General features: G+C 41.6%; 1 protein-coding gene across 1 annotated transcript in view; it reads left to right on the top strand.

Annotated features, from left to right (window-relative positions):
* Nucleotides 1-15227, top strand: part of CNTLN (centlein) — a 353786-nt gene that overhangs the window by 268489 nt on the left and 70070 nt on the right. The window contains exon 20 of the mRNA XM_040417242.1: nucleotides 10693-10896. Coding sequence (XP_040273176.1) covers nucleotides 10693-10896 — 204 coding nt within the window. The remainder of the gene's footprint in view (nucleotides 1-10692; nucleotides 10897-15227) is intronic.

Here is a 15227-nt window from a genome sequence, read left to right as displayed (position 1 = left end):
TTTAGATGCTGTGACCAAGTGAGATCATGGCATCTAAATGCTCAAAAACAAGAAATTAGAAATATTGAGTTTAAATGGCATTTAAAAAAATCAGATAAAACAAATAGAAAAACATAATTTATAGGATCATATATGATCCACAAAATCATGACAATTAATTTTTTTTATGTAGAAAAATATATGAAAAATAAAAAAGTTTAAATCACCCCCCTTACCGTATAATAATAAAAAAAAAAACTAAATAACAATAAATATAAACATCATGGGTATCACTGTGACCGAAAACGCCCATACTATTTAAATAGAAAAAAAAATTCCAATACGGCGAATGGCGTAACGGAAAAAAGGGTGGCCGATTTGCCATGTTTTCATTGCTTCTCTTACCCCAATAAAATGTGATCAAAAAGTTCCGCACACTCCAAAATGGTGTCAATAAAAACTACAGATTGTGCCGCAAAAAATGAGCCCCTAAACAGCTCAGTAGACATAAGTATAAAAAAGTTATGGGGGTCAGAATATGGTGATAAAAAAAAATATTATCAAAGTTTACATTTATTTTTACAATATTTAGACATAAAGAACCTATACATATGGGGTATCGTTGTAATTGTACTAGGGATCGACCGATATTGATTTTTTAGGGCCGATACCGATAATTTGTGAACTTTCAGGCCGATAGCCGATAATTTATACCGATATTCTCTGAAATTTCATTTTTGAAAAAAAAAATTCCTACACACATCTGCTGAAAATTAATATTTTTATTGTTAATGTGTATTTTTTTTTTTTTTTGTAAATCATTCTTTTTTATTTATACTTAATATTTTGGTGTTTATTTTTTACTAACTTTTAACCCCCTTAGGGACTAGAACCCTTGTCCTATTCACCCTGATAGAGCTCTATCAGGGTGAATAGGATCTCACACTGTCCCTGCTTCTCTGTGCTTTGTGCACACAGCAGCATGGAGCTTACCATGGCAGCCAGGGCTTCAATAGCGTCCTGGCTGCCATGGTAACTGATCGGAGCCCCAGGCTTACACTGCTGGGGCTCCGATCGGAGGAGGAGGGGAGAGGGGACCCTGTGGCCACTGCCACCAATGATTACAACTGGGGGGGCTTGTGTGGGGGGCGCACTGCGCCACCAATGTTTTTAATACGGGGGTGGGGGGGCGCACTGCGCCACCAATGATTAATACTGGGGGGCCACACTGCGCCACCAATGAACATAAATCTCTCATTTATTCATATACAGGAGGCGGGAGCTGGCTGCAGAATCACATAGCCGGCTCCCGACCTCTATGAGCGGTAGCTGCGATCCGCGGCATCTAAGGGGTAAACTACTGCAGATCGCAGCTACCGCTCATAGAGGTCGGGAGCCGGCTATGTGATAGCCAGCTCCCGCCTCCTGTTCAATTTGAACGAATGAGTAAGTCAACATCATTGGTGGCGCAGTGGCCACAGCCCCTCCCCTCCTCTTGTCTTCTCTCCTCTCATTGGCGGCAGCAGCATCACAGGGGAGGGAGACACTGCTTCCTTCTCCCCTGTGCTGCTGAGAGAACACAGAGAGCGCTGAGAGCAGCGCGTTCTGTGTTCCCAATACGTTATCGGTATATCGGCAAAATAGATGCCGATAACTGTCAAAATCCTGAATATCGGCCGATAATATCGGTAAAACCGATAATCGGTCGATCCCTAAATTGTACTGACCCAGAGAATGAAGGGCATGGGTCAGTTTTGCTGTAAACGAAACACCATAGGAACAAAACCCGTAAAACGGTGGAGGAATAGCGTTTTTTTTTTTTATTATTCCACCCATTTGAAATTTTCTTTACCGCTTCCCACTACATTGTATGCCATAATTAATGGTGGTATTAGAAAGTACAACCTGTCCCGCAAAAAATAAGCCGTCATACAGCTATGTGACCGGAAATATAAAAAAGTTATGGCTCAAGGAAAATAGGGAAGAAAAATGAAAACGCAAAAATGAAAAAAAAAACTACGGTATCCTAAGGTTTAAAGGTGTTTTCCAGGCAACTGATATTGACGACTTGTCCTCAAGATAGGTCATTAATATCTGATCTCTGAGAGTCTGTCATCCCACTTCCCTACCAATCAGATGTTCCCTGCAGCCTCTGATGCTGGAACTAGAACTTATAGTACCTGTCACCAAAAAATGCAGGTTATAGAGCAGGTGGAGCTGAGCAGATTGATATATAGCTTCCCTCTTTATCACATTTTCCCAGATCTAGAAATAAAAAACAGAAAAATGCTAAAATAAAAAGGACATAAAAATAAAACTTTATTGGTCACCATAAAGACACAAAAATAATAAAATACTTAAAAGATGCCTCTCTTTCAAAACAGAATTTTGATTTATGCATAAGAGCTTCCAGAGAAGAATCTCCAGTCATTCCTGACAATATGTCGGTATGAGTGTAGAGAGCCACCTTGTTGATGACAAAGTACTGCGTCTCATGTATGAAAACCAAATCAAAGCTCAGTGTTGAGTATGGGGCAGGAGGGAGGTGCTGCTGGTGTATAGCTCAAAGAGAAATGCTAACTAAGCTGTAAATAGTAATAAGCCGACAGTTATAGACCGTGCAAGAACAGTACATTTATTTTACATGTAAGTATATACACGAATGCAGGAGCTTCTGGAGTCTCTGAAACCTGGGCATAGTAGCAATCCTGATGTGTGTAGAAATTCTCACTATGTCTGTAGATTCTGTATTCTTGAAAGTCTCGCCTATAAGGAGACTACAGAGATCCTATGATTCTTATTCACAGATTCTGTGCAACTACTGTTCCCATAGAATTCCGTGGAGAGGTGGTCCTCTTTGCAGCCTATGGGAGTTGCAGAAAAAGCTAAACGAGTTGGACATGTCTACTATAGACTGTAGAGGCCAGCAGCAAGCTTGTGCTGTTGGGTATGCCATAAATGTGTAAGATGCATCTACTGCCGTCTTGTCTTAGCACAGTGACTTGGGAACTGGTCCTAGAGTAGTACACTAAGGTATGGGTGACCATGCCCCTCAGGACTCCCATTCATTGGAAGAAGCTGGGCAGTGACTGCATCAGTACATAGCAGCACACTAGTTGAACCAGAGAGTATGTAGACCGTTTCAGCTAGCACTTTTAGATTTTTTTTTTTTATTCTACAGAAACCCTTTAAAGAGTGTCAAAGCGAATCAATGGGGGACATTTATCAGTAATGGCGTAATTTGTTTCAGCTCATCTATCAAAAGGCGCACACCACTTTTAAAATGTGACTTTTTAAAATATAAACTTGATTATCCGTCTATTTCTCTCAATTTGCAACATTTTAACGCCAATAGCACTAAAATGCGTCTTTTTTTTTTTTTTTTAACCGAGATGCGTCATTTCAGCCAACCCCTGCCAGACCACACTTGCAATTTTTGAAACATATTTGCGACTTTTGAAGCATATTTGCTATATTTTCTGTTGTAAATTGTGACTTTTGTCTCTGATGTTTTTTTTTATTTTTATATCTGACAGAACCCGGTTAGCTCATTTATATTAGATAAAAATAAATGCGCCCTATTCTAATACCTATCACTTGTTCCCACGACGAGTTACTTTTCTTTTCATAATTGCAACTTTTTGACAAAAAGTCGCATCTTTATGCGATAAATGCGACTTTTTACACAAAACACCACCACATTAGCTGGCTTAATCGTCCACAACAATTTGAGCCATTTCTGCCAATAAGAGGATGATAAATGAGGTGTAATATGCGCTCATTTGATAGCCCCGCCCACCTTGACATTTATAACTCATTCCTGGTGTGATGCATTCTTTAAGGTGAAAATTCTGGCGAAAACATTTGATATATTTGGCGCAAATAAAGACACCATTCTTTTTGGGGCATTTTATGTCATAATTTCGGCACAATGTGATTAGTAAATGTCCCCCAATGTGTCTCTAAGTAGACTATAGTCAAAGAAATGTCTACCCCAAAAACTATGATATAAACTATTTAGCAGAAATGACCACAATTTGCCCCATGGTGTTTCTTTTAGTAACTGATGCTGTGGCTTCATGGGTGATGGCGGTGTGGAATGGATGCTGGCTTACGTTACCCAGTTTGATGGAGGGCTTGGTGTCTATCTCCAACATTTAGAGCCAGCCATTGCATCCATATGGAGTAGAAAGAGTCATCTCACACCAATTACAATGTCAACTATTGTTCCCCATTAGCGTTTAGGGAGGGATGAAGAAATATGTCACTTAAGGCCCCTTTCACACGAGCGAGTATTCCGCACGGATGGGATGCGGGAGGTGAACGCATTGCACCCGCACTGAATACTGACCCATTCATTTCTATGGGGCTGTGCACACGAGCGGTGATTTTCACGCATCACTTGTGCGTTGCGTGAAAATCGCAGCATGCTCCTCTTTGTGCGTTTTTCACACAACGCAGGCCCCATAGAAGTGAATGGGGTTGCGTGAAAATCGCAAGCAAGTGCGGATGCGGTGCGATTTTCACGCATGGTTGCTAGGTGACAGTCTATAAACTGTATTATTTTCCCTTATAACATGGTTATAAGGGAAAATAATAGCATTCTGAATACAGAATGCTTAGTAGGTGATCAATTGAGGGTTAAAAAAAATAAACACCTTCTCCTCTTGTTCGCGTAGCTCCCGGTCTATTCTTTACTTCTCAAAAGATGAACTATCGGCTAAAGGACCTTTGATGACGTCACTCCGGTCATCACATGGTACGTCACATGATCTTTTACCATGGTGATTCACCATGGTAAAAGATCATGTGACGTACCATGTGATGACCAAAGTGACATCATCAAAGGTCCTTTACCCAGGTCCTAAAGAAAAGAATACAGAAGCAGATGCCGGCTGCGCTATCAAGTGGACTAAGGTGAGTTAAACATTTTTTTATATTTTTTTTAACCCCTCCAGCGCTATTGTACTATCCATTCTGTATTCAGAATGCTATTATTTTCCCTTATAACCATGTTATAAGGGAAAATAATACAATCTACAGAACATTGATCCCAAGCCCGAACTTCTGTGAAGAAGTTCGGGTTTGGGTACCAAACATGCGCGATTTTTCTCACGCGCGTGCAAAACGCATTACAATGTTTTGCACACGCGCGGAAAAATCGCGGGTGTTCCCGCAACGCACCCGCACATTTTCCCGCAACGCCCGTGTGAAAGAGGCCTAAGAGTGGCCGAAGGCCTGTGGCTGAACACCGCACTTATAAGGCTACTTTCACATTAGCGTTTTTTTGCGGATCCGTCATGGATCTACAAAAACGCTTCCGTTACAATAATACAACCGCATGCATCCGTCATGAACGGATCTGGTTGTATTATGTCTTCTATAGCCATAACGGATCCGTCATGACCACCATTGAAAGTCAATGGGGGACGGATCCGTTTTCTATTATGTCAGAGAAAACGGATCCGTCCCCATTGACTTACATTGTGTGTCAGCACCACATGGCGGACAGAAAAACGATGCAGGCAGTGTTTTGGTGTCTGCCTCCAGAGCGGAATGGTGACTGATCGGAGGCAAACTGATGCTTTCTGAGCGGCTCCTTTTCCATTCAGAATGCATTAGGGCAAAACTGATCTGTTTTGGACCGCTTGTGAGAGACCTGAACGGATCTCATAAACGGAAAGCCAAAACGCCAGTGTGAAAGTAGCCTAAGTGGATGATGAGACACTCTCCTTATTATCTAAAAGTATATTTCCACTACAATAACAAGGGCACTTTCTTCCTATGTGGAGTCTTCAGCATAATTCTATGGTGACCTATCCCTTCCAGCAGCCAATTTAGCCATGTCAGTTGAGCCTGCGTTAACAGTAATTAGCTGTTTGCAGCCATTTTCATTACATTTCTAATAAAAGTAGTCCCTAAACACCACATTTGTGCAAATGAATCTGAAGCACTTTGGCTGCTACATAAGTTGGTAAGTCCTACTCGGTGGAGATAAACAACCAGCATCTGTTATTGTATCCCTTTCCAGCTTGGCTTTTACTTTTTAAGTACATCAATCCCCAGTCAAGGTTATGTGGAGTGAGGTTCACTGGCCATGATGTGTACACAGGAGATAGAACGCAAAGCACCACCGAAGATCATCCAACATCATATTACCCACAACAGCTGCTCCTTTTTATTCCTCCTTTACAAGACCTACAGAATAGAGCTTAACAAGGTTTAGTTTTAATAGACACTGGAAAAGTTCAATTGGCTAGATTAAGGCGGTTTGTGAAGTATGAGGTACATAGATTATTAGTCCACAAGTATCTGTGAACTTAAAGGGAATCTGCCACCTCCATCAACCTCAGTATCACCTGAGTTTTCAGGACTCAGAACGTAATGGAGAGGACCTTAGGTGCGTGAGCTTATGAGTCCTCTCAATGCATTACAGGCACAAAGGGAGGTGAGCATCAACATATAAATGCCATCAGTGCACCTCATATAGTAGTGCTGGTAACAGTGTTGTAAGGAGGAGACAGACTTCCTTTAACTGCTAGAGTTTAAAAAAAATATATTGTTTTGCATTAATATATTGAATAGATAAAAGTTCAGGGCAGCACTCCTTGTAACAAATGTTTGGTGCCAGCGGTATCGACACTCGACCACAGTGTCAAACAACCAGAAGAATAAATACACCGCAGCACGTCCATAAGGTGAAAATGTGGGATCCTTTATTCACCCATGGGTGAATAAAGGATCCCACATTTTCACCTTATGGACGTGCTGCGGTGTATTTATTCTTCTGGCATTAATATATTGTATATAGAACAAAAATTCCCAATCTTTTGTAGGCCATGAGCTACTCGTACTTTCAAATTCAACTAAGTGGTGAGGCACCCGCAGTCTTGTGAGTTGATATGTATATTATCACTTTTGGTTCAGCGGGGATGGGATTTTTTTTACTTTATGTTGAAAAAAAAACTTTTAATATTTGACCCTTATCCTGGTGTTAACTGCCAGTTACATGGTTTTGATCTCGTTACTAGTAATGCTAGGAAATCTTTGGTGCTACAGTACAAAATAGTATTTGCAGCTGCCAACCAGTGGGGAACCACATGTCTGAGAGCTATATCCACCTCCCAAGCCAATGGTTGGGGAACACAATGGTCTCCATCCAGTTGCTTAAAGGGTTATAACGGGAGGAAAGTTATCTGCTCTCCACAGGATAGGGGATAATTATCCGATCGGTGGGGGTCCTACCGCTGGGACCTCCACCGATCACGAGAAAGGGGGCTCTGCATGTACGACCCGCTGCTCCGGTAATTTCAGGGGCTAGGCAGGGGCCTTCGGGTGGCCTTTCTCATTCTCGTGGGGGTCCCAGAGGTAGGACCCCCACTGATCTGATCTACAGGATAGGGGATAACTTTTACCTTCTGGAATACCCCTTTTATTTACTCTATAGACTGTATAAAGTGCTTTGGGTTAACAGCAGTTTTGTTAGTTTATTGTATCTCTGTATGGCATTGAACATAATTGTAGTTGCAAAGTATGATATGTCAACTCAGCATTCCTAAAATGGAAAAGTAGACTGGTTTTATAGTCATTTTAGGTAGTATATCACTGATGAAAAAAAAAAACATAGTAGGGAAGCAGGACAAAGTGGGTGTCCATGTCAGTATAGTACTAGTTACTTTAGTCTATAGGGAAATAGTAATGCTGTCGTAGGAGCATCAAAGGTTAATTTGTTTTGCAGCAAGCTTTGAACTGTATTAGCAAGCTGTACAGGATGATTCAGAGATGGCAAATACTTATCTACATTTCCAAGACATGCAGAGGTTTGATATATGGACACCATATAATAAAGTCTAATATATGATAAGGAGAACTTGCATAGATCCAAATCGCCAAATTCAACAATATCTACATATTATTGGTTTTGATTTGTGGAATGTATTTTAGAATATCTGTGTAACTAGAGAATATTACAACATAGAATTAAAGGGGTTTTCCAGGTGCTCAGTTTTTTTTTCAGGACAGTTCATCAATATCTGATTAGTGGGAGTCAGACTTCTAGCACCCCCATCAATCAGCTGTTTAAAGAGGCCGCAGCACTCTGGAGAGCACCATGGTATTTTCCTAGGCCAGTGATGTCAAGCTGTGTGACCAATTTACCTACAGTGCCTTAAAAAAGTATTCATACCACTTCAACTTTTCAAAAATAAAATGTATTTTTTTGGGGGGGATTTTATGTGATAGACCAACACAAAGTAGCAAGTATGTTTGAAGTGAAAACAAAATTATACATGGTTTTCAAATTTTTTTATAAATTTAAAATCTGAAAAGTGTGATATGCATTTGTATTCAGCCCCCCTGTACTCGCATACCCCTAAATAAAATCCAGTGTGACCAATTGCCTTCAGAAGTCACCTAATTAGTAAATAGAGTCCACTTGTGTGTAATTTATTCTCAGTATAACTACAGCTGTTCTGTGAAGGCCTCAGATGTTTGTTAGAGAACATTAGTGATCAAACAGCACCATAAAAACCAAGGAACACACCAGACAGGTCAGGGATAAAAGTTGTGAAGTGTAATACACCATAAAACACCACCATGACACATTGTGGTAGCAGCATCATGCTGTGGCGATGCTTTTCTTCAGCGGGTGCAGGGAAGCTGGTAAGCTACGAGAGGATGGATGGAGCTAAATTACAGGGCAATCTTGCAGAAAAAACTGGTAGAGGCTGCAAAAGACTTGAGACTGGGGCGGAGGTTCACCTTCCAGCAGGACAACGACCCTAAACATATAGCCAGAGCTACAGCGGAATTTTCATGTGTTAGAATGACCCAAAGTCCAGACCTAAATCCCATTGGGAATCTGTGGCCCTCCATCCAATCTGACTGAGCTTGAGCTATTTTGCAAAGAAGAATGGGAAAAAATGTCAGCCTCTAGATGTGCAAAGCTGGTAGATACCCCAAAAGACTTGCTGTAAGACCAGCTGTAATTGCAGCATTAGGTGGTCCTACAAAGTACTGGGGGGGGGCTCAATACAAATGCACACCACACTTTCCAGATTTTAATTTATTAAACATTTTGAAAACCATTGACCCTCCAAAACTAAAGAACCACAATTGATACAATATGTGCGACACCGTACAAAGACTCACCAAATATTCAGACACACACATATAATGTAAAGTCATATTTATTGATACAATTTAATACAACACATAATAAATAACATGATTAAAGAATTAGCAGCAATACATGAAGTGCCATGACAAAAGTATTCACCCCAAAATGTCCACGGTCTTGTGAGGCTATTTTCACACTTGCGGCAGTGTGATCCGGCACGCAGTTCCGTCGTCGGAACTGCCCGCTGGATCCGCCGATCTGGTTGTGACTAAAAGCAATCACCCTAAATGTCAGTAATACGCCACATTTGCATATATCACCCTGGTCCTGCCCACGGTATTGTGAGCCACATTAAAAATAGTAACCAAGGCCTGATATCAAAGACAAATGCTACAATAATATATTCCAAGTTGGGCTGACGGTTACTAAAGCATATGCTATACAATACCATGAAATAAACACCAAATATGTAAGAAGGGCAGGAATATCACATACAGACCGAAGACCTTGAGGGAACACCAACCCCGATGCGTGTTTCGCCTCGCTTCCTCTTGGGGGCGTACCCAACCATCACAAACCCCTCATATTTATAGTATTGCATATTGAGTATATCATACACCCGTTGGAAATATATCGAACATGTGACCGTGGACATTTTGGGGTGAATACTTTTGTCATGGCACTTCATGTATTGCTGCTAATTCTTTAATCATGTTATTTATTATGTATTGTATTAAATTGTATCAATAAATTTTGACTTTACATTATATGTGTGTGTCTGAATAGTCTTTTTTGCCTTTTCAGGACTGATATAATACCACAGCATGCTACGGTTTTATCTCTGTCCAAAATTCCGGAACACTTGCCGTCATTTTTTCCCATTGAAATGCATTAATGCCGGATCCGGCATTGCGGTCTGCGCATGCTCAGACCGCAAATTTTTTTTTTTAAAAATGCCGGATCCGACATTTCAATGCATTTGTCACACGGATCAGGATCCTGATCCGTCTGACAAATGCCATCAGTTTGCATACGTTTTGACGGATCCGGCGACAGAACTGCCTGCCGGAATCCTCTGCCACAAGTGTGAAAGTACCCTAAGTTTGTGGGTGTAACGTGGAAAAAATGTGGAAAAATTCAAGGGGTGTGAATACTTTTTGAAGGCACTGTATGTCTAGCTTAGTCCATTCAAGTGAATACCAAGCACAGCCACTACACAGTGTACGCACTGCCTCCTCTACAAAGAGCTGATCAGCAGGAGTGCCGGGAGTTGGATCCTATCTGTCAGATATTGATGACCCCTGTCCCAGGGATAGGACAACAATATTTTACTCCTGGAAACCCCTTTAAAGGCCTTTGACTAATATATATTCCTGAAGATTACTCTTACCTGTCATTAGTATTTTGATGGAGTATGTTCCTTTTACATTTTGAAGTAATCCTTCAACGGCACTAAGTATGAAATGAATCCCACGCTATACATTGTCTGTATGTCATCTGCATTACAAAGTTTCATAACTTTGAACTGCTCTAAATGGAACGTCATATCTTTAATGACTCTGAATATGTTCTTTTTTTTTTTTTTAAATCAATAGAAGTTGTGTTCAGATTTAGATGGCATTCAGCGGGAAAAAGAAAATTTAGAAAAAACGGTAGAGCAGATGACTGAACAGCTGTCCCAAGCCAAAAGGTCCTTGGAGATGGTGAACCCAGTGGCCTTAGATCAACCTGCAGTGACTCCATTAACACCCTCTAAAGCTACAGATGTGGAAATGAAGCAACTCCAGACCAAAGTAAAGGTAACAACAAGGATTATATTACAAAGTGGCTGATACCATAATTATGAATACCGCACTGCATTATTGAAAGCAATGTTGAGTGTGATGTTCCTCTCGGTCGCTGCTCTGTGTTATCAGTTGCCGTTGGTTTCTCAGTCCATAATGGCTTCAAACAGACTTCACATTCACTCAGCTTGCTTCACGCATGCCCATTACTTCTTGTACTGTTAACAAGATTTTGTTCTGAAAGAAAAATCGTATTTGTAGATAATGTTCAAGGGAGAAAGTCAAGGAGGCTACGTTCCAAAAGACTGAATGAACTCCTTGCCTTTAAGAAGCAGTTCATGATCAGAGGGTCTGAGACCATGGTAGCAAGTAGGGATATTAGGCTCTGGTTTTAGTACTCATGGAGCTTTGGCTACCATGCGATCTATGATCTCGAGTCATGCCAGTCTCTTACAGAGCACCTTACTAACACTGCTAAACATGAGTAAAGGCTTTGCAGGACAGCGGAGGACAATGGAAGAAAAAGTTGACGTGAAGGGAGAAATTGGACAGCGGCTCATAAATGTGTTGGGGTCATTAGTAAGGTGGAAGTTTTGATCTAGTATTTTCTTCTTCTTTTCTTTCTGCTAAAGCTTTCAGGTTTCAGATTCTTTCATGTCTAGTTTTGATCTTGAGTTAGCTCATTGATTGTTCCAACACACATGATCCCTCTCACTTTTGTCCCTTTAAATATCTGTTCTTGTTCTTATTAAAGCATCCCCAGTCTTTTACTTCTGTCTATGAATAGTGCCAGAATGCCCTAACAGTATAGTGAGAGTACATGTCAGACTGCCGCAGATCATTTATTCATGTCATTATCATAGATTTTTTAAAAGCCATGGTCAAATGGCAACCTGATTGTCACTGTTGCAGCACAATGTTTTATCTGTGATTCGTTTTTTGAAAATGAATATACCTGAGAGCTCAGTTTAAATGAAATATCTGAACTTTTTTCCTTTTCTTTATTCTTTAAAAGCAATGGTTTTATAGGACACAAGAATAATACTTTAGAACCTTGGACGGTTCTATAGATTTATTTTATATAATTAAATATATTACAATATAATAAAGAAAAATGCAGTAACTTTGGGGGATGTCATGTTTTCTTAGGGCAGAGCATTTATTTCTAATTTATACTGTATGAATATATATTAAATTTACTATCAATATGTTTTATTCTTTTGACACGGGGACACATAGTGGACATTTGGCCCCAAAGGGAAAAAAAACTCAAAATAAGGCACCCTACTTGTATAGGTTCCTGCCACCACTTTACATCAGCAACCCTGAACTCTTGGGCACTGTACCCTTCAAGCTGCATAGCAGTGCAACTGTCACAACCAGACAGCTGAGAAGCTCTGAAAGAAACCGTTCAGAACCTCCTCTTTGAGTTTTCCTTGTTTTGGTTTCAGTTCCTCACCTTGTTAGCCTATCTCAGCTGTCATGCAGTTGGACTGATTGCTTCCCTTTAAATTCCTCCCCATAATGCAGTAGTGTGCGGCTTATACAACTTCCTGGAGTGTGTGTGCATGCTGTTTCCAGTTCCCAGTCGTCTGCAAGATAAGTGATGTATATGTATTTGTGGTTTTCTGTTTGCTGGATCCAGGTGACCCTGTCTCCCTCCGTGTCTGTGTAGGGAGCCGGTGGTCGTGTCCCCTCACTATTGTAGGGTACGTGGATATGCGACCATTCACCTTTGGGGTGTTCGCATAGGCTGAGCAGTCAGGGAGAGTCTGTCAGGTCCATGCAGGGCTCTCCCTTTTGTTCCTTAGTTGTGGATCCAGTGAGTCATTGATTATATTGCATTGTCTTGTTTCCTGTACACCATCCGTGACATTATAAGCCGCCAAAACCGTCTCAAGCATGGATCCGGTTTCACTTTTGGCTGAACGTTTCCAGGGTCTTTCATTGGAGGTAGCTGATCTCCGTAAGACTTTTTCTCAGTTTCAAGTGACCGGTTCAGCTTGCGTTCATGGAGTTTGTTCTGAGCCTAAGATCTCGCTCCCGGATACGTTCTCCGGGGGTAGTGAGTATTTTGTGCGTTTTAGAGAGGCTTGCAAACTCCATTTTCGCCTTCTTCCCCATTCTTCTAGTGATGAGGAACGGAGGGTGGGGATCATTATATCGCTGCTCAGGGGTAACGCTCAGTCCTGGGCCTTTTCGCTGCCGCAGGGGGCACGGCCCCTCCGTTCAGTGGATGAATTCTTTTTAGCCCTGGGTCAGATATATGATGATCCGGATCGTATTGCTCTGGCTGAGTCTAGACTACGTCTGTTATGCCAGGGTAAACAATCCGCAGAGATATACTGATCAGAATTTCGGAGATGGGCAGCTGATACTGGTTGGAATGATGCTGCACTCCGAAGTCAATTTTGCCATGGTCTTTCAGAGGGATTGAAAGATGCATTTGCCTTTCATGAGAGACCTACCTCCTTGGATTCTGCTATGTCTCAGGCCGTTCGTATTGACAGGCGTCTTAGAGAGAGAGGAGAGATCTCTCCTTCCTGTCATACTCAGTCCCGGGACAATGCAGCGGTCTCATTCTGTGCGCAGGGGTCTCAGTCGCTGTCAGCCCCTTCTGAGCAGGAGCCCATGCAGCTGGGGTTGATTGCCTCTAAAAGTAGAAGATTCAGCCCGCATGGGAGGGTTTGTTTTTGTTGTGGAGGTATAAATCATTTGGCAAATGTTTGTCCCTCTAGGAGATTCAGGCAGTTTTCTGGCAGTAATAAAGAAACAAAAAGGAACAAATCTTTTAAAAATGTTCCGTCTGTTACTATTGGCAGGGTTGAGGCGGAAATTGAAGATTTTCAGTTTGCTTGTAGTTCCCGTTTTGTCCTGCCTGCTAGGGTGGCGCTAAAGAGCAAGAGCATTTTTTGTGAGATTTTTGTGGATAGTGGAGCAGCTGTCAATCTCATTGATAATCAATTTGCAATAACTCATGGTTTCCAGGTATGCACTTTGGGAAAGGATATTCCTGTTTTTGCTATTGATTCCGCTCCACTTTCTCAGAAATCATTAAAGGGCATAGTTCACAATATCCGTTTAATTGTGAGTGATGCTCATGTTGAGGATGTGTCATGTTTCGTCCTTAGCGGTTTGCCTACTCTAGTGTTGGGGCTACCCTGGCTCACTAAACATAACCCCACCATTGATTGGCAAGCGAGGCAAATAAATGGTTGGAGTGACTCTTGCAGAGAGAATTGCCTCATGACATCTGTTTCTGAGGTTTCTACTAAGACTGTACCACCTTTCCTCTCTGAATTTTCGGATGTCTTCTCTGAGAGTGGAGTTCAGGATTTGCCTCCGCACAGGGAGTACGATTGCCCTATTAATCTCATCCCAGGCGCCAAGCTGCCTAAATCTCGTTTATACAATCTTTCCCAACCTGTGAGGGTCGCTATGCGGGCTTATATCTCTGAGAGTCTGAGAAAAGGACACATACGACCCTCGAAGTCACCTGTTGCCGCTGGTTTTTTCTTTGTTAAGAAAAAAGATGGTTCTTTGAGACCTTGTCTGGATTTCAGGGAGCTGAACAGTATCACTATTCGTGACCCTTATCCGCTTCCTCTGATCCCGGACCTGTTTAACCAGGTTGTTGGGGCTAAAGTCTTTTCCAAATTAGACCTAAGAGGGGCATACAACCTGGTCAGGGTCAGAGAAGGAGACGAATGGAAGACGGCTTTTAATACCCCTGAGGGCCATTTTGAGAATTTGGTTATGCCTTTTGGTTTGATGAATGCCCCAGCCGTTTTTCAGCATTTCGTGAACAGCATTTTTTATCATTTAATGGGAAAATTTGTATTACTGTATTTGGATGACATTTTGATTTTTTCTCCTGATTTCAAAACTCATAAGGAACACCTACGTCAGGTCTTGCTCATCCTGCGGGAGAATAAATTATAGCGAAACTGGAAAAATGTGTGTTTGCGGTTCCAGAAATTCAATTTCTGGGGTTTCTTCTCTCCGCTTCTGGTTTTCGCATGGACCCCGAGAAGGTCCGCGCTGTGCTTGAGTGGGAGCTTCCTGAGAATCAGAAGGCGCTGATGCGTTTTTTGGGCTTTGCCAATTATTACAGGAAGTTTATTTTGAATTATTCCTCTGTTGTTAAACCACTCACTGATATGACCAGAAAGGGGGTAGATTTTTCTTCCTGGTCGGTAGAGGCGCGTAAGGCCTTTTCTAATATCAAGGAGAGTTTTGCTTCCGCTCCCATCCTGGTACAACCTGATATTTCTTTACCATTCATAGTTGAGGTTGATGCTTCTGAGGTAGGGGTGGGTGCGGTCTTGTCTCAGGGTTCCTCTCCT

This window comes from Bufo bufo, chromosome 2 (assembly GCF_905171765.1).
Source record: "Bufo bufo chromosome 2, aBufBuf1.1, whole genome shotgun sequence".
Taxonomy (NCBI): domain Eukaryota; kingdom Metazoa; phylum Chordata; class Amphibia; order Anura; family Bufonidae; genus Bufo; species Bufo bufo.
Note: the sequence above shows the minus strand (reverse complement) of the source record. Positions and strands in the feature narration are given on the sequence as shown.